The 20532-nt window shown below is 42.2% G+C and overlaps 1 protein-coding gene across 2 annotated transcripts; it reads left to right on the top strand.

The window, feature by feature from the left end:
• The first annotated feature begins 238 nt into the window (after positions 1 to 238).
• Positions 239 to 10413, top strand: rsf1a (remodeling and spacing factor 1a). 2 transcript variants are annotated; one of them, XM_010869884.5, is made up of 17 exons: positions 239 to 513; positions 1455 to 1546; positions 1624 to 1716; positions 1883 to 2088; positions 2186 to 2352; positions 2447 to 3848; positions 4497 to 4620; positions 4739 to 4921; positions 5572 to 5676; positions 5775 to 5854; positions 5953 to 6001; positions 6089 to 6192; positions 7000 to 7085; positions 7352 to 7526; positions 7648 to 7892; positions 8053 to 8217; positions 8637 to 10413. In XM_010869884.5, exons 1-17 carry the CDS (start codon positions 273 to 275, stop codon positions 9170 to 9172), a joined length of 4053 nt encoding a protein of 1350 aa, XP_010868186.3. In that variant the 5' UTR covers positions 239 to 272; the 3' UTR covers positions 9173 to 10413. The 2 variants fall into 2 exon arrangements, with proteins under 2 accessions (XP_010868186.3, XP_010868195.3); XM_010869893.5 differs by having other exon boundaries at positions 240 to 513; positions 7018 to 7085.
• The last annotated feature ends 10119 nt before the right edge of the window (positions 10414 to 20532 follow it).

Genomic DNA, 20532 nt, shown 5'->3' with positions numbered 1-20532 from the left:
TGTAGAGATGTTAGTGAAAACTGCAGAAACAAGTATTCCAGGTAGTTAGTCCACAATTGTAGCTAATGTTACGTAAATGTTTATTAAACATAATAATTAGCTGTTTTGATGTCCCCATGGTATAGCTATTAGACTAGTGTTTTTAGTTCTATGTTGAATTATGTGTGCTAGAAAATTAACCCCAATAAGATGGACCATCTTGAAAATTCTGGAAACTTGCATCCTTGAGAGAATGTGGGGCTACCTGGTCACAGAGCCCTCACCAGCAACCCATGATGCGATGTTGGCGCGCTGAATTCTGGGTTCTTTTCTGTTCTCCCAACTCGATTCGTTCTCATCCTACTCCCCCGGCTGGAAAAATGGCTGCTTCAGCGGCAGCGCAGGGCTCGAGTCCCGGTCTCTGCCCCAGCTTTGCGGTGGTCTGCTCGTTTCTGGAGCGCTACGGACCAGCCCTTGACCTTCCACAACTCACATTCCCGCAGATGGAGCGGTATCTCCGGGATACATCGACAGGTAAGACGATGGAAGGGAGAGAAAATGCTTCGACGTGTGAGAGGAAGAGGGTCTCACCCTCAGCATCATCGTCACTGACTTTGTAGCTAGCTTTGGTGGTCAGGGTGTAGCCAATGATTAGAATGGAGAGGACTTTTTCCACACTGATGTGCATGGTTCACACAGTTGTATAGCTGTCTACTGGTTGACTTCCATAACTCGGTACCTAGCTACTTTGTAAACTATTAGTTAAGTCGCTAGCTAGTTAGCTGTTCCTGCTTCAATGACCAATTTAGCTAGCAAGCTACAGCACCTTCATTTTGTTAGCAACCCAGCTAATTTTCCATCATTGCTTACCTGCCCTCGCAAGTACAAACATAGTATAGTACTCAGTCCCGGGTGTGTATGATTATATTTTTATAGCATCGGTATCGTACTGTTACCGTCTCGTAACCCGTTGTCAAAATGATCAAATAAATACACTTGGCGTGTGGCTGGCTGTCTTATCATTTTTGCGCAAGCGCAATACACGATGTTGGCAGCAACTAGCAAGCAAACTGGATGAGGCTAAACCAACTAAGCTATTTTTTCGTTCTGTTGATGGCTGTCATTAAATCATTTTAAATAGAATGCCCCTGATTACACTCAAATTTTTATTTTTACCCTGTTGCAAAGCAAACTGGAAGCTAACTCGTTAGTCTGCGGCTTGTTGTCACTAATACAGCTACATTGCTAGCTAGCTGGTTAGCATTGTGGCGTACTTACATCCTAAAATAATTATAAAAAGTGTGAATTGCACTGGCAGTCAAATAACTGATCACCATAGAGGATAGTTTTGTTTTCTTTTCCCATTGTTCAATATGTTATAACAACACTTGTTTATGTAACTGACTGAAGTTATAACCGCGTGTTTGTGTTATACCCCATTTAACGCATATTTTACTTCGCTGTTTATTACACAGTCCCCACGCCATTGGTGGAATTGCACATCAAGCTGCTGAGGAAGCTTGGCAAGTCTGTTTCTGCAGACAAGTGGGAGAGGTACCTGGCTAAGGTAAGCTGCGTGCTTGCGTGCGTGTGTGCGCGCGCGCGCTTACTCTTGTATTTACTAGGCGCTTTTGTATTCTGCAGGTATGCCAGGACGTCAACAGTAGCTGGGCCTGGGAGCTGGAACGTAGAGGCTACCAGGATATGAGCATGGAGTGCAAGACCAGCATTCTCAAAGTACAAGACATACACACACCACTTGTGCAGACTTTCACTCTAAGATGCCGGTCTACCCTTTTGCCTCCCTTGTGATATCTATGTATGAGCAGTAATTGATAGTACAATTATCTTCTCTGTCTGTCTGATCCTAACCCACTCTCTCTAATTGCTGACATCTACACAGTACCTGTGTGAAATCCAGTTTGATGACAACCTAAAGTTTAAGACATTGGTGAACGAGGAGGAGGCAGAGGCAATGCGTCTGCAGCCAGTGGGCAGGGACAAACAGGGCCTGATGTACTGGCTGCAGACTGATGTCCAACACAACATCCGCCTGTACACAGAGGAACAGGATGACTGGGACGGATCCACCTGGAGATGTATTGTCCGGTAATGATGGGTGGATGGAGGGAGGTACCAGGTTTTCTGGTGAGGAGCGAAATGGTGTTTGGTCAAAAAATTCTGTTAATGTATTGTTTTTCATCAGAACACGGAACGACTTAGCTGAGGCTCTCGACCTCTTGAAGACTCAGCTGAACCCAGAACACAAGGGGAAAGAGGAAAGAGAAATGGAGGGAAATAAAGAGGTAGAAAGAGAGCAGGGAGGCTCCAGCTGCTCAAGACCTGCGGAGAGGTGGAGAAGAGGCCAGGAGGGTGAGGCTTTTCTTCAAACAACAAATGTATTGTTACTGTGTTTTTAAACCAGAGCAGGTATATAACATGTCAACAAGTATGGTTGTTTTTTAAGGCAAGGCAGGAGGAGAGCTAAATGAAGAGGATGCCAGAGAGAAGAGGAATGACAAACGGACAGAAGAGGATAAGAGAGAGCCCACTAGTATGGATGACAAAATGTCGTCTTCAGCGGAGAAGGAAAAGCCAGCCAAGCTTGAACTGGCACACTCGGTGAAGGTAGAAAAAATTGAAGTTGAGATGAAGGGAAAAAAGGAGAAAGAAGATGAAGATAAACAGAGAGTAAAAAATGGGGCGAGGTCAGAAGTGATTGACAACAGAGTGAGCACAATCACTGCACTTGTCAAAGAGGAACACCAAGCGCTTAACAACTCCCCTTGCAATGCTGTCTCAGTCGTCATGGAGTCCATTTCAGCAACAACAAAACAGGAAGTCCCTCCTGTTAAGGAGGAAACCGAGCGTGCCCTGAGGACCGACCAGCAGGCCAAGATACCGCTAAAGAAGAGAGAGCTCTTTGGCGCTAACCGTCACCATAGCAACACACTTCACAACAACAATGACATGCAGAGCAACCAACACCACAACTGCCATAGCAGCAGTGCTAGTAGTAGCATCATTGTCCGCAACCCATCAGTAACACAAGCCAAGGAAGAGCAGGTGGAAGTCCCACTTGTGGAGGAGCTGACAAATGGTGGGGCGCCCTTTAACGGGCTGGGAGGGGTCACAGGGGTTATAGGTCATGTTGGGGTTATCTGCAGGCCGACCTCACAGCAAAAAAATTGCAGATCTCTCTTTATAGAAAGAACAACACCAGGGGCAGAAGAGGGGGAGAAGCCCCGGGCTCCAGACAGGGAGAGGAGCAGGCAGTCAGTCCTGGTAAGGAAGAGCCCTGGCTGGGGAGAGATCGGAGCCTCAACACCCCTTGAGTCTGGAGGACAGGAGAGGTCGGCCGGAGGAGACAAAGGAGTGAAAGATTGTAACAATAAAGGTGAGAAAGTGGGGGAGAGGTTAGAGGAAAAGGATATAGAGGAAGAAGGAGATGAAGGAAAGAAAGGAAGGTTAGGTGGACTCCAGACTAAAGAGAGGAATGACAACCCGAGAGATAAAGAGAAAAGTCTGGGATGCAATGAAGAAGAGGATGAAAAGAAAAAGAGTAATTCAGCAGAGGAGCATCAGTCAGAGAGCAACCAGACTTTAGAAGGAAAGAGGGACTTGGAAATACAGAGAGAGGCTCTCCGTAAAGAGACAACGCCCCCAACCGTGGTGACAGGAGCTGGGCATGGAGCAGGAGACAGGCTTGGTCCTCTCAAGGCCTCCTCTGAGCTGCAAAAAGAAGGGATCAGGTTGAAGATAAAGATCCCTCCGCACCAGAGGAGGGAGAGTTCTGTGAGGGAGGAGGGGGAGAAGGGGGAGGAGCAGGGAGATGGAAGGTCTCTGCGGAGATCGGCTCGGATCTGTAGGTAAGGTCCATGGTGGAATCTCTTCCTATCCCAATATCTGCATTATTACAGTGTTATCATGACTGGTTGATTTACTGATGTTGAGGTGACAATGTATAATGTAGATCTGAATAGATCCAGTATTGTGCTGTAATATTAGACACATTTGTCCTTGTGATGCGACTGGCCGTGGAGCTGCAACAAAGGCTCACCACCTCTGAAGCTCTTAAGCAGTGTGCAGACAAGTAGTGTTATGTTGCCATATGGCAAGAAACTAATGTTGTCATTTTTGGGGGAGTGAATTGTGATGTCAGTGTGCGCATGTTGCAATCTCAAAAACACATTAAAAGTTAAATGTTCAACACCTTCAGGGGATAATCTATGTCTGTGTCTGATACCACACGGCAAGACAAAGCACGAGTTGGAACAGTCCAGTGTATGCGACATGCTGAGCTCAAAGCAGACTAGTCTGGCAGATGAGTCATTTCCAGCCGGGGATTTCCCCCTAATGAAATGACTGGACCTGAACCGGAACACACAACGTTCATCTCAACCTCTGTAGACGTGGCGTTAGGCCATCTTTAACAGTGATTCGATGTCGCTGGAGCTCCGCCTCTGGTTCAACGTAATATGACGTTTAGATATTATGTTGATCAATCCTGCCTACAGACCCAACCCAAAGAAAGCGGAGAGCCAAGATCCACTCCCAGGAGCCAGGGAGAAGGAAGAGGACAACACTACTCAGAGAACCGAGAAGAAAGCAGACCCCGAAGGACCCAGCAGGACTGTCAAAGTAACTACTTGATTTCGAAAGAAGCTTTGTATGAGTGTGCCAATATACCTATTATCGTAACCAATAAGCTGTTGTTTACGTGTTGATTGACGGGAAGCGTGCGTGTTTGCGCTCACAGAGCAGAAGGAGACAACAGCGCAGTGCCACCTCTTCCAATACTCAAGCAAAGAGACGCAAACCCAACAACGGAGGAGAGGAGAGGCCGGGGAGTGATTGGGACTCGGATAGCTCTAGCCAATCAGTGGAGGCGCCTAATGAAGATCCCTGCAGCCACTGTGGACTTCCCAACCACCCAGAACTGGTGAGTAGAGGTGGCTGGAAGAGTCATCCAACTGGTGGGTAGAGCTGGCTGGAAGAGTCATCCAACTGGTGGGTAGAGGTGGCTGGAAGAGTCATCCAACTGGTGAGTAGAGGTGGCTGGAAGAGTCATCCAACTAGAGTTTTAATGAACATAACGGCCCAATGGAGTAATGGGCTAGCTCTGTATTCAACTAGCTCTTTCTAAGGTACCGCCCCTTCGCTCTCTCCCATCAACAGTCACCACAGCTTGTTCCCAAAGACATGCCGTGTTACTGATTCATGACTGGTGATCTATATGCAGCCGCATCCTTTTGACAGCTTGTTTAACACTGATCACATATTGTTCCCAAAAGGTGGTTTCTGTTTTGGTCATCAAAGTTCAAGAGAAAATGTTGTTTCTGTTTTGAAAGCAGTTGGTGACGTGGCAATTAGCTGGCAGATTGGTGATCCACTTTTGAAATGAGGTTGGATGGCCGCTGTGGTAGAGCCTTGCTTGTGTGTGTGCGCATGCACACTTAAATGTGCACAGCAGATGTTTATGTTCTCTAGGTCTATCTTAAACAGGCCTGTATTGTGGACAGCGTGCTCCTCTCCTGCAGAGCACAAGCTGTGATTTGTTTCATTAGTGTCCTCTGTTTTCCGCTCCTTCAGATTTTGCTGTGTGACTCATGTGACAGTGGTTACCACACCGCCTGTCTCAGACCCCCTCTGATGGTCATACCTGACGGAGAATGGTTCTGCCCACCCTGCCAACATGTAAGTGTGTGCGTGTGCGTGTGTGTGTGTGTGTGTGTGTGTGTGTGCGCACGTGTGTGTGCGCGTGTGTGTATTAACCTGCTCCCTGGTATCTTTAGAAGCTGCTGTGTGAGAGACTGGAAGAACAGCTACAGACTCTGGACAGCGCTCTGAAAAAAAGAGACCGAGCAGAGAGAAGGTAACACACACCGTCTCACATGCACAACATCACAGTCTCAGTAACAGAAAGGTTTCACACTGAAGTGTTTCAATGCTTCCTGTGTATTTTGTGTGTAGGAGGGAGCGCCTGGTGTATGTAGGAATCAGTGTGGAGAACATCATTCCTGTAAGTGTATACACACACACACACACAAATTAGGCAAAACTAGGCAGTATGGCTTATGATTTGTGTGTTTACATGTGTTTCTTGCAGGAAGGGGAGGAAGAAGAGGAAAAACCAGAGAAGAAGAAAGATTCCAAAAAGACAAAAACCTTGGGAAGGAGGTCTACCAGAACCAGGAAGTGTATCAGCTACAGGTATGTCTGTGTTGGAGGAACAGGGCAGAGAAAATGGTGGACAGGAGGCCAGCTGAACCCACGACTTTTGACAATTGTTCAGGACTCTGCGAGTTAAGCACAACTGTGTTTCTGGTAGGTTCCAGACTGTCAGTATGCATATTCATATGTTATACAGGATGTTAATTGCTTTTCAGGGAGAAGCTGTTCTTACGCCACAGAGATGAAAAGCGTAGACTATTTTAATATTTCTATTGAATATGTTTTTGTCATCACAGCATTGGCTATCCAATCCTTACAAATATCACAGAAAGGCTTGCCTACTTACCTGGACTATCCATGATTACTTAGTAATAGCACACGCGTTACATTAGCCCAGATGCATTTAAACCATCATTTTACATTGACTTCAAACAAATAAGTTCCATGCGGCACAGGTTTGTGAGTCTTCTGTCTTTTATGTGCAATAACTTTATAGATCATATTTTTTCAAAAGTTTTAACACGATCATATTACTATTGGCTCTCCATGTTTGAGCAAGAGGTTGCAGTTATTCCTCTGTTCAGTTGGACTTGCCAGAAATGGCATCTGAACTGTATGTGTGCGATTTGTAATGGTCTCAGTCAGCTCACAGTGTGCCTGTTGTAATCATATCAGTTGTCTCATAGTGTGTCTTTTGTAACATGTCAGTTGTCTCAATGGGTCTGTTGCAGTGGTGTCAGTCATTTCAGTGTGTATGTTGTAGGGGTGTTAGTGGTTTAGTTTGTCTGTTGTAATGGTATCATTGGTCTCATTGTGTGTCTGTTGTAATAGTGTCTGTTGTCTTAGTGTGTCTGTCTGTTCCAGGTTTGATGACTTTGATGACGCCATTGATGAAGCAATAGAAGAAGATGTCCGAGATGCAGATGGAGGAGGTGAGAGGAGAGGGAGGAGAGATGGAGGGGAGAAAAGAAATAGACAAAGGCAGTTTGTAGACTGAGGACTGAATAGCTGTCTAAAATGGCACCCGATTCCATGTCATGTGAAGGTCAATGCAGAGATTCACGCACCCAAATGGAATGAACAGGTTGTCATGCTGGATACATTCCATCTGAGCAACCAATAGTATAACGAGGATTGGGATGACAGAATATCAGCCGGCCTTTGTTGTTAGTGTGTCACCTTGTGTGGACTGATGTAGGAGTGGGGCGAGGCAAGGACATGGCCACCATCCTATCAGAGGAGGGGAAGGAAAAACGGCAACCAATCTTGGCCCAAGCCCCTCCCACCAGGAGCAGGAAGAGGAGGAGACTTAACGATCTGGAGAGCGACAGCACGGCCGCTGAGAGCGAGGAGGAGTTTCAGCTGAGCGCCAGGTGTGTTTGTGACCTAGTCATCGTGGTGTGGGGTGGGGTCCCTCCATACTGTAAATAATGGTTTTATTGGAAAGTACTTTGACTATATACTTCTAACGTGCGTGTGTGTGCGTGCGCGAAGTACGGAGGAGGAGGAGTTTGTAGCGTCAGGTGAAGAGGAAGCAGCCAGTGATGTGGACAGCTTTGGCAGTGGGCCGGACTTGGTAAGACAGTCAACACGAGCGCAGAGACGGGCTCCTAAACACAGAAACACCAGGACCTCCAGGACAGCAGCAGCAAAGAGCAGAAAACGCCCACGCAGACAGAGGAGAGGATGGGGAGAGGAGGAGAGTGAAGAGGAGGAGGAGGAGGAGGAGGAGGAAATGGGTGAGTAAGGCTGAAATTTAGTTTGGGAAAGATGACAAAGAGACACCTAGAGGTTTGATACTGGTGATTTAAGAATATATTAGGATGCAAGTAAACCGAAGGTAATCCCTTCCCCTCTCTCCTCATTCCTCTGTCTTTGTCTTCCTCCCTCTGTTTGTAGAGACCAGTGATTTGAGTGACAGCGACAGGGACCAAAAGAGGTGTGGTTTAAGGCGGAGCCGGAAGCGGGAGGTGAACTACTGTGAGACGTCCGAGTCGGAGAGTTCCCAGGCAACGACCAATAAGGACAAAGCCCGTCGTCGTCTCTCTAGCTCAAACAGTGATGGTCAGTTACTGTGGTTACCATCCCTGCCCCTGATTAGGGAAGTTCGTGTGGAACTTGACAGACTGTCATTTAGTGAATGTAAGCAACTCGTAACCAACCCGCATTCAGACATTAGCGGCAAAAAAGGCATCTGCTTCTTCAAGTAAAAGCACGCCAATATTGTTCCACCCGTCCCCCTCGAAAATGTAAACCAATCTAAACCGACCACTGTCCTTGTTTTCTGGTTGGCTGGATGAAGCGGGAAACACATTTCCAGATGTTGAGACAATAGAGCAGATTTCTATCATTCACCTCTTCTGCGACAGCTTTGGCCGTGGTTCCTGATGCGCCAGGCAAAAGGAACGTTTTTGCCGCTAGTGTCTGAATGCGGGCTAACTCCTGCCGCTGTCTGAATCCGCCTCTCCCTGCCTTTATTTCAGAATCCTCCCATTCTAGAGAGTCTGAGGAGGAAGAGGAAGAAGAGAAAAGAATGGGAAAGAGGCGGAGGAAAGAGGTGGAGGAGAAGAGAACAGGGGAGAAGAAAAGGAAAAGAGAGGACAGAGGAGAGAAGATGGGCAGAGGGAAGCGGAGAGAGGTGTTGATAGAACAGCGGGCGAAACGTCTAGCGTTGATGCTTAAGAAACGCAGACCCTCCACTGAGGAGGAGGAGGAGGAGGATGAAGCTAAATCCGAGTCGTCATCTGAGGAAGATCGTCCTGTCCGCAAACGGCTGAACCGCATCGATTCAGATGAAGAGGAAGAAAACGAGAAGGAAGAAGAGGAGGAAAAAGAGGTGAAAAAGTTGAGAAAGCCTTTTTCAAAAGAGAAGAGATCAACTAGTCCTAACGGACCGCAGCCCTGTAAGGGCCCAGCAAAGCTGGGGAATGATGTCACAGCCATACCTAGAGACAGAGCAGTCAGAGCTGGGCAGAACAGGTCCAACAGCCCCCTGCCTCCAGACATGACGGAGTCATGATGACCTGAAGAAAAACATCGTTGTTTTTTTTTTACATTCTTGCCTTTCACCAATGACCTTTTAACTAGCTCTCTCATTACCTCATCATCCTTCCTTCCCTCTCTTTCCCATCCTCCCTCTGAACGGGATGAAACTACTAGACCAAACGCCTTTGTACCACCCATACACATACAGACAAGACACCACCAGAGGGTGAAGGACTGCTCTTACCTCAACCAGACAGACATCCTCCTCAGTGGTTTTCCTTGTTTGAAAGCACTTAACTTTAATTTCAAGCAGTTTTAAAGCCTTTCGTGTTTTCGTCAAAGCAGTTTAGACAGAACTTTGGATGTCTGATGGACTCCACAGGCTGAATGGACTGTATACATAGAGATTCTCACTGTTCTCAGCTGCTGTTTCCTGTCTCTTTTCTGTCTCCCTGTAAAATAGTGTTATATATACACCCATGATGGAGAGAGCGATTGACCTGGAACATTTTATTAACTAATAGAAGATTGGGTTGGATGTCTTAAATCAATGGAAGAGCTGCTGCTGTTGTTCTGCTGTGAATTCTGAAGGGGGTCATACAGGCTGACTGATCTCAAATGGCATATGTGACTGGTTACAATTCTCACCGTTTCTGGAAAAGTTACAGATACAACTTTTGAACACTGAGGGGCACATATACACTGAAACTAAATAACTAGCTATGTTCAGTAAATATATTTGCTGGTGGATTTTTTTTATTTGTTTTTAAATGACACTTAGTTGAAGTTCTCTTCTCCTCAGTCAGTGAGGACTGAATTATTTCACCAGTAGTCTACAACTCTACCAGTCTAGACATTCTACATCCTACTGTTTTTTGAGAAGACCGGGTCATATTCAATGGGCACCAAACAGAAGATAAAGGACTGAAACAGTCTTGGACTTCCTGAACTTGTAATATGCTATCCTTAATGAATATGGTTCCAGGTGTGAATCCTGCATCTGTCCCCTCAGTCCACCCTCTTTTCTGCTGTCATGAGAGTTCCACACAGTCACAAGGTTCAGACTGAACCGCTTGTAAAGTCACTCATTTTAGCCCACTGTTATTATGGCGGTTCTCTTCCCAAAAATATCCAATCTTTCAAAAATGTTGATTCTGAAAAAAGGCATCACCCTGTTATTCATCCATAATGTGTACAGTATGTTTATAGTTGATGCTGTAACATAGGTGTTTTATAAGTTATTAAAAACCAATATTAAAGCATCTCACAAATGCACATTGTCATCTGCTTTTTATGTTTTTGATTACAAAGACAATGTATATTGGGACAATGCATTTTTTGTTTTGCTGTTATTAATTAAACCCGATATTACCTAATTGGTTAAATACATCACAATGGGCAGTGGCTTAGAGGTAAGACCATCTGACCGGTAACCAAAGGTTGCTAGGTCAAATCTGTGAGTGAGCAAGTTAAATATGTTTGCTTGGACTTTGTGCAAGACAGTTAATTCTGATTTCTCTCTAGACACTTATTAAAAAAAAACAACCACAAAAGCCATTTTTTTCTATAAAACACCCAACCCGCCCAAGCCCATTTTTGCCCACACACTGTCATTAAAAATAGCCCAATTGAGGGGGAAACCTTCCCATGTGGCAACACTGGTCATTTCATACCAACGTGCACATGCTAACTATCAAATCAGTTGAATGCTTTCCCTATGTGATTTTGGCGAAACAATTAACAACTATCAGCACATTTTAAACACACTAATCAGCACAATCGCACATACACCCACACACATTAAATCTCAAATCGCATACTACAAGTATGTACTTCGCGGATTATTATAAAGTATGTACTGTTTAGTACATAGTAAGCTAGCATTGCCAGTACTGGGACCGATTGGGACAGACTACCTCGTCATAAAATTGCATCTCAAAATTAGATTTTGTTGTGCATTAACATCATGCTAAGTTTGAATATTTACTTAGACACCATTAAGGATTGTGTTAAAGTAATTAATGTTTCTTATGAAGTTTACTTCCACCACAAATAGCATCTATGAACTGTATGGCTTTCGCCACTGGCCATTTGAACAGCTAATTAGCCAGTAATAAGCTTATAGTATCAAAGCTATAGAATTTCATGGCACAACAACGTTCGTTTTTCTTTCAAACGTAAATGACATTGATGCAATAAGTAACATACCGTTTACAATAAGTAACAGAACTGTATTCGAAAAAGATAGTTATATGTTTTACTTAAAGTAAAAGCATAATGATTAGAAACATTATATGAGAAGAATATTGGAACAGACATTAAACAGACAATTGACAGACCGGATTGTAACCTATATTGCCTTATTTAAAACTAAACGTTGTGCCATGGAACATGGAATAATTTACTAGGGTATAAAGAATCCATATAGAGTGTCAATTCATGGGGGGAAATACAGGGTATAGCCAGCAGAACTTTCTTAGCCACCTACTCCAATGGCTCCAGTTCAATACACTATCCTTGAATTTAGCCAATACAAATTGCCTTGTAAAAAAACTAGAAGTAATGACGTGGAACATGGAACGCGAGAGTTACTCACTGGGGTATAAAGAATCCATGTGTGTTTCAGTAAACCAGGTCTGTGGTTGTTGGTGTAACTTGCTAGCGACCAAAAGCTGAGGAATTGAGTCGGTTTGCATTGTTGTTTTTAAAGTTAATCCTCCTTAGCGAATTAGCTATGTTGTCTTATTTGCAGATATTAAAACGTTCCAGTGTTTTATGGGCTGTCAGAAGACTAGCAGGGCCATTCAGACCGATGACCACAAATGATGCAGCGCACATGCCTTATGACTACTCCACAACTTCTGGAGGAACTCTCTTCAGCACCACCCCTGGAGGTAGCTATATACCTTTAGCTAGCCTGTGTTATAGCAATATGTACAGGTGCTGGTCATATAATTAAATATCATAAAAAAGTTGATTTATTTCAGTAATTCCATTCAAAAAGTGAAACTTGTATAATGTATACATTCATTCCACACAGACTGATATATTTTAAGTGTTTATTTCTTTTAATTTTGATGATTATAACTGACAACTAATGAAAACCCCAAATTCAGTATCTCAGAAAATTTGAATATTGTGAAAAGGTTCAATATTAAAGACACCTGGTGCCACACTCTAATCAGCTAATTAACTCAAAACACCTGCAAAGGCCTTTAAATGGTCTCTCAGTCTAGTTCTGTAGGCAACACAATCATGGGGAAGACTGCTGACTTCACAGCTGTTCAAAAGCCGACCATTGACACCTTGCACAAGGAGGGCAAGACACAAAAGGTCATTGCTAAAGAGGCTGGCTGTTCACAGAGCTCTGTGTCCAAGCACATTAATAGAGAGGCGAAGGGAAGGAAAAGATGTGATAGAATTTTTTTTACAAGCAATAGGGATAACCGCACCCTGGAGAGGATTGTGAAACAAAACCCATTCAAAAATGTGGGGGAGATTCACAAAGAGTGGACTGCAGCTGGAGTCAGTGCTTTAAGAACCACCATGCACAGACATATGCAAGACATGGGTTTCAGCTGTCGCATTCCTTGTGTCAAGCCACTCTTGCACAAGACACAGCGTCAGAAGCGTCTCGCCTGGGCTAAAGACAAAAAGGACTGGACTGCTGCTTAGTGGTCCAAAGTTATGTTCTCTGATGAAAGTAAATTTTGCATTTCCTTTGGAAATCAAGGTCCCAGAGTCTGGAGGAAGAGAGGAGAGGCACAGAATCCACGTTGCTTGAAGTCCAGTGTAAATTTTCCACAGTCAGTGATGGTTTGGGGTGCCATGTCATCTGCTGGTGTTGGTCCCCTGTGTTTTCTGAGGTCCAAGGTCAACGCAGCCATCTACCACTTCATGCTTCCTGCTGCTGATCAACTTTATGGAGATGCAGATTTCATTTTCCAACAGGACTTGGCACCTGCACACAGTGCCAAAGCTACTAGTACCTGGTTTAAGGACCATGGTATCCCTGTCCTTAATTGGCCAGCAAACTGACCTGACCTTAACCCTATAAAAAATATATGGGGTATTGTGAAGAGGAAGGTGTGATACGCCAGACCCAACAATGCAGAAGAGCTGAAGGCCACTATCAGAGCAACCTGGGCTCTCATAACACCTGAGCAGTGCCACAGACTGATCGACTCCATGCCACGCCGCATTGCTGCAGTAATTCAGGCAAAAGGAGCCCCGACTAAGTATTGAGTGCTGTACATGCTCATACTTTTCATGTTCATACTTTTCAGTTGGCCAACATTTCAAAAAATAATGTTTTTTATTGGTCTTAAGTAATATTCAAATTTTCTGAGATACTGAATTTGGGATTTTCATTAGTTGTCAGTTATAATCATCACAATTAAAAGAAATAAACACTTGAAATATATCAGTCTGTGTGTAATGAATGAATATAATATACAAGTTTCACTTTTTGAATGGAATTACTGACATAAATCAACTTTTTGATGATATTCTAATTATACGACCAGCACCTGTATATGTTTGTATAGCTAGCTAACTCTAAGGGACATGCTAGCCTGATTACCACGCGCTGGTAATCAGGCATAAGATGTTTACGTGCCCAAACTCAAACCCTAGATTTGATGGGTGATCAAATCTTTGGACGAAGCAGGATGTGGTTACAAATCATTACTTATTTAACAGGCTTGTGGTGTAATATTTGAAACTTACAACTCTTTATTCTTCTATGCTCATTCTTCATCGCATTGCATCCCAGTGATGAAGATTTTTTTCATCTATGCCATTGTTTGCAAGATCAGCTTGTTTGTGTATTGCAATAATCAAAGTGAAAGAGCTTGTGTGACATGTCTTCCACTCGCTCTCAACAAACAGCTGGAAGAAACAGAAAGACACTTCACATTTTGTTAGGCTATAGACTTAATTTATAACTGATTTCATGCATTTTTTGCCATCAGTCTACACACAATACCCTATAATGACAAAGCATTATTTTTTTCCAAATGTTCAAAATTATTGATAATAAAAAACGTATGTAAATCAGTGTTCAGTATACCCTTTATTCTGTTTTCTAGAAATGCCTTTGTCTTGAAGTAACTCAAGCATTGTCCTGTCTGTGGATAGGTCGTTGTATTGCTTTAAGTTTAATCTTTGCCCCAGTCTGAAGTCCGGTGCGCTCTGCATCAGGTTTTCTCCAAACCACATTTCACATAGGGCCCCAAAAGGCCAGAGCTGGCCCTGGCTAGGACACTGTTGCCTGTAATGTGATGTTTTCACAGCATGTTTAAATGAGGCCTTCCTCCCTCTTGGTCACAGCTGCTGCATTGGTGGTGGTGGCATTCAACCTTGATTCAGAGATGATTAACGCATTAGCAGGACCTGCTAGATCATGTTGCAATTTCTTTCAGCAAAAGCATGAACCAATCATGAAACTCTTAAGTTGCGTCCCACAAAGCACAACATTTTGTACAGTTGTGCTCATAACTTAGCATACCCTGGCAGAAATTGTAAAATTTTGGCATTGATTTTGAAAATATGTCTCATCGTGCAAAAATAAAAAAGTATTTTATTTAAGGATAGTGATCATATGAAGCCATTTATTATCACATGGTTGTTTGGCTTCTTTTTTAATCATGGTGATAACAGAAATCACCCAAATGGCCCTGATCAAAAGTTTACATAATCTTGAATGAATCTTGAAAGTGCTATGTTTGGAAAAAGGTCAACAAGGCCTTTTTCCTGAACAGAATACCATCCCCACTGTGAAGCATGGTGGTGGCTCACTGATTTTTGGGGGTGTGTGAGCTCTAAAGGCATGGGGAGTCTTGTGAAAATTGAAAAACATGCTGCAAGATGAATGCAGCATGTTATCAGAAAAAACTGATAGACAATTTGCATTCTTCTGCATGAAAAATGCGCATGGGACGCTCTTAGACTTTCCAGCATGACAATGACCCTAAGCACAAGGCCAAGTTGACCCTCCAGTGGTTACAGCAGAAAAAGGTCAAGGTTCTGTAGTGGCCATATTAAGGTCTCCTGACCTTAATATCATCGAGACACTCTGGGGAGATCTCAAACGTGCGGTTCATGCAAGATGACCAAAGACTTTGCATTACCTGGAGACTTTTTGCCAAGATAAATGGGCAGCGATACCTCCTGCAAGAATTCGGGGCCTCATAGACAACTATTACAAAAGACTGCGCGCTGTCGTTGATGCTAAAGGGGGCAATACACAGTATTAAAAACTAAGGATATCCAGACTGTTGAACAGTGGTCAGTTAATTTTTTTTGTTTTATGATTGTGCCATTCTGTTATGACCTACAGTTGAATGTGAGTCCCATAAGAAATAAAGGACGTGTTTTGCCTGCTCACTCATGTTTTCTTTACAACTGGTACACATATTACCAATTCTCCAAGGGTGACACAACGGTGAACGAGTGGGGACCCAAATGCAGACACAGGCAGAGGAGGGCGGTCCAAAGTGTTTATTGAACAAACAGGTAGTGGGCAGGCTCATAGTGGTGGACAGGCAGGGGTCGTTATCGGAAGATCAGATGGTCGGAGGTACAGGAGAGGGCAGGCAGGCTCGTAACCAGGGAATGGAAGGACAGGTAGAATGGATGATGCAACACACAGAACGCTGGAAACGACTGTACAAGACAAGATGATCTGGCAACTGCCGAACAGAGAACAGGGTTTAAATACCCAGGGCCAATAGGGAACCGGGAACACCTGGTGAGGGGCGGGGACAAGACAACAGGTGAAACACATCAGGGCGTGACAAAGGGAATGCAAACTTTTGAGCACAACTGTATATAGTGCACTTCTTTTACACAGGGCCTGACATTGGGGGTGCCCCCCTAGTCCAGTCACTTCTCTAAGGTGTTAGTAAAGCAGCTCACTGATATACTTTGCCTTGAACTGTCTTTTGTTGAGTGCATTTCACAGACTGTACTTTGGCCAGACTTACACAGTACTGATGAGAGTACAAAGAGATTCATACCACCTCTGCATTTAATTTGTTGTAAGGGCATTTTGGAGCACCTGAACAGAGAGCAAAAGGTTGGTATTTGAAATCCCTGAGCTGGCAAGGTCTATCCTTCTGCAAGATTGTTAACCCAAATATTGTAATGTAAATAATGTAATCTAAGTCACACTTGAAAAGAGCGTCTGCTAAATGACCAAAATGTGCATAAAACCGACAGAAAATCCACATTTGTAGTCACTAAGATTTAAATATAATCCATTGGCGCAGTGTGGAGAAAATTGCTTTAAAGCACAATTTAAATGTATTATCATTAGATCTGTGGTCACCATTCATTCCAATCCATGTAATATATAGAGAACAGCACAAGGTATTGAGGAGCTATTTTAATTTTTTTCACTGGTCTATCCATTTTGGTCTACCCATTTTCCATCTAGTAGCAAACCAATATACAAATCAGAATTCTTCCCTGCATTTTTGTAATGATTTAAATACATTGATATGGTTTAACTGATGACCACAATCATCAGTTGAACACATGGGGACTTATATTGGAAATTATATCCAAGTCAAGAAATCCCATTCAAGTTTAATAAAAGTAAAATATTTTAAGATATTTGAATTATAAAAGTTATCAAAACATTGTATACAAGCAACTTAATCTGGAACAGTTACACGTTTTGAAGTTTGAACCAGGTTTTGAGCTAAACGGTGCTGGAGGAGTAGCATTCTAAAGAATAAGAATGAGAAGTAGAATGTGGAAGAACTAACCTGGGCCTTTTAGCTGCGCAGGCCTCAGTAATGAAGACCATGATGGCATCAACCTACTTTCAGTTGCTGCTCTGACCGTCTCTGACTGTGCAGCAGCTACTTTTTCTATGTAGCTAATGCAAATTAGTCTGTATAGTGAACTGCATAAATGAGGGAAATGAAAATGAAGCTTGATTATTGGCAACCAAACAAAGCAACGATACTATGCAGCCCAAACATCACTCACAATCAAACCAGGGGATTTTTCACTTACCTTGCATATGATGGTCTGCTCTATCGTTCCTCTCAGAAAACTCAGTGAAACTATTTTTAAATTGCTCCCCTACACCATGTCAAGGACAGATATTTGTTTTTAAAGTTTAATGTACCAATCACTAATGTTACTAATGATACATTTGTGTCATAAAAACACAATATCGCCTCAACACAATCTTCTGAATTTTTATTTTGCTGTTGAATCTACATAATTTGTATTGGTCTGTCTGTACAATACCACAAGTTCCAGAATTCATAGCAAACACAGACACTGCCTCCCTAATAAAATGGTGATCGGATTAAAATGGTGAAGTGCTCTTTTAATGGAATAAAATGTTATTTAATACATAGAATAACATCACATTTAGCAATTTACTGGAACCTAATATGGTTCGGGTAATTTAAGTTTCAATCTGCCCTGTTAGCTGACTGACTCTTCAAATATGCTACTATTTAGGGTGACTATGAAATAAATTAACACATTGTGTATGTTTGTGAAGGGGATGTTGCACAGTTTGAAATGGACATCTAACTGTTCGTGAAATGGGCATTCCAGACGGAGGTGAACAACTGTACAGATCTGTCTATTAGTTGAAGTTTGTTAACATTAATTATCAATATTATTGGTGAAATCTGCTCAAAGTGATTCAGGATTTTGAACGTTTTACCGTCTTGAATCACCTCTGGTGCCTTTCTCTTGTGGTGCCAGCAGCAACACTGAAAGACTGTTCCAGAGGAGTGTTTTAAAGGTAAAGAGTAAATATAATTTTTAATTTTATGCTTTAGGATTGTTTTTTCACTAATCATGGGCCATCTTAAAATATTGGCATCAAAATACTTATTCCAGATTTTTCACAGTGTCATACAAACAAATGTAAAACAAGTTTTTGTCACTTTTGTTTATGATATTTTGAGACAGGAAATTAAATAAATTTGAAATGGTTTGTAAGAAGCAATAAAGGCAGGAAAACCAGTTTGTATACTTATTTTCCCAAAATGTCACTAGGACATGTGTATTCAAGAATCAGAGGAACTTAGGAACTTTAGGTTATCTGGCAGGTATTATTAGTATTGGGGTAAATGGGTTGACCAACTGCAATACATGTTCCCTTTGGGGGAAAAAACTTGGTATCTTGCAGAAAAAAGTAATTGCACAAGAACTGGTTATTCCACCTGTAATGTAACCATAATAGAAAGCTTTCCTAACAAGAAACCAGGCAAGCCTTGTTCAGCCGGCCCGCAGTAGAAAGTATTGCCCTCTTGAGATTCAAACCCGGGTCACCCATTTGAAAGTCTGTGTCGCTAACCACTACTTGGCCTCTTGTGTCTATCCTGAACATATCCTCTTGTGCCACTCGCCGTTTTAACAGCTTATTGGCTATTCGTGAATGATATTGATACAGTTAAACTGACTAACGTTTCTTACTAAGTTTACCTCCACCACAAAAACCGTCTATGAACTGTTAGCTTTTGCCACTGGCCGTTTTAACAGCTTATATAAATAAAATAAATAAATAGATTCGAACTTGAGTCTTCCACGTGAGAGGCACTGTCTTTAACCACAACGCCACAGCATTACGCATTTCACTAGTCGCTAAACACTATTGAGCATTGTGATAAAATGACAAACGTTTCTTATTAAGTTTACCTCCACCACAAATAGCATCTATGAACTGTTAGCTTTTGCCATTAGCCATTTGAACAGCTTATTAGCCAGTGATAGGCTTACTAGTATCTACTAATTTCTTAGGAATAATCATAAGAATTGAGCAATTGCTAGTGAGACTGTCAGTCAGTCAGTGACATTCGCGAAAAGATAATGAATACATAAGTAATCATATACCACTTTTTTGTACTTTTCTTGTTCACATATGGCAGTTTTTTTTTTTATAACTACGCTATTTAATAAGGTGTAAAGAGTCAGTCACTCAGTCAGTCAGTCATTTTAATGGTAGGTTTATTTGAACAATGAGAGACAGAATAACAAAAAAAGAACGCATGTCAAAAATGTTATAAATTGATTTGCATTTTAATGACTGAAATAAGTATTTGATCCCCTCTCAATCAGAAAGATTTCTGGCTCCCAGGTGTCTTTTACACAAGTAACATGACACCTGGCTTCTTCTCAAAGTCTTGAAGCTGCTTCCATAATGGGAAACCCACTGGGCATGTTCAACCTGCCCTAGTGTCTGAACAAACACTGTCATGGGTCCAACCCTAGGCTCTATAATAACTACTGCCTACTGTAGGACCCACTGAACATGACAAAGACTTAAGTCACCGAGACAGATCAGCCTGTCAAATGGCTATACTCTTTGTCAGCATGGCTTGTTAGAAGCTATGGTAATCGGTGTTCGTTAATTCACCTTTAAAACACAGCTTTATCCTCTTGACTACCCATTGCTCTGGTATACAAGGATATTAAAATAAACTAAAACTAAACAAAAGTCAAATGTAAAAACAGTCAAATGTAATAATTAATAAAGGGTTAGTACACTCACTTTAATTTGAAGTGACAACCAATTTTCTCTAACTAAATCTTAAATAGTTAAGGGGGATGAACTACAAGCACAGCTGAAAAAATGGGTGGCCTTCCCTTTTCAATTGTTTTTAGTTTGCTGCTATACACAATCATACCGACTACTCACAAGAGTCAAAAACAAGTTCAGCGTTTAACTTGGTCTAAATTTGAAATTCCAAAGACAACCAAAACTCTCAGATTTCCATGGAACTTGATTATAACACATTGAGCAATGACAACATGTGGTTTAATGACACAATAATTGAAGAGTACAATGAACAGGTGAAGTTACATCTGAATCTCCAAGTTGTGTTAATGTGTTCTGCATTCTTTGTCAGTCAGCAATTACTGAGTCTGTTTTGTGACAACAAAGAGACTATGTCAAATGTGCCTAGAACTATTGGTGGGGTTATAAGCATGTGATAGTGCCTGTGCTCATAAATTCACATTGGACTGTAATAGCCATAGATATGCAACATCAAGTTAGTAATAGTAATTGCATAACTTTAAATCTTGTGTTGATAGATTAATTAAGCCAATATGAGAGACAGTTGGAAGATGTACTACTTCTAATTAAGATATACCTGGCGTTACAGTATCTGGCATTGCACAGGGTTGTGGCAGATGTGACACTAAACTATGAATTTAGTAACCATTGCCCCCATTTCAGAAAACAGTCAGATGGTAGTAGCTGTGGTTTTTATATGTGTTATTCCCTAAAGGAATCTTTGTAAAGGGCAATGTGAATATGCTTTGTAACAATGGCATGAGACAATATGTTTTAAATGAGTTGTTGGAACAGAAATTACTTTCTTGAAAGAAGTGATTTCACAATAACATTTTATT

The sequence above is a fragment of the Esox lucius genome, chromosome 1 (assembly GCF_011004845.1).
Source record: "Esox lucius isolate fEsoLuc1 chromosome 1, fEsoLuc1.pri, whole genome shotgun sequence".
Classification (NCBI taxonomy): domain Eukaryota; kingdom Metazoa; phylum Chordata; class Actinopteri; order Esociformes; family Esocidae; genus Esox; species Esox lucius.
This window is presented reverse-complemented; position numbering and strand designations above follow the sequence as displayed.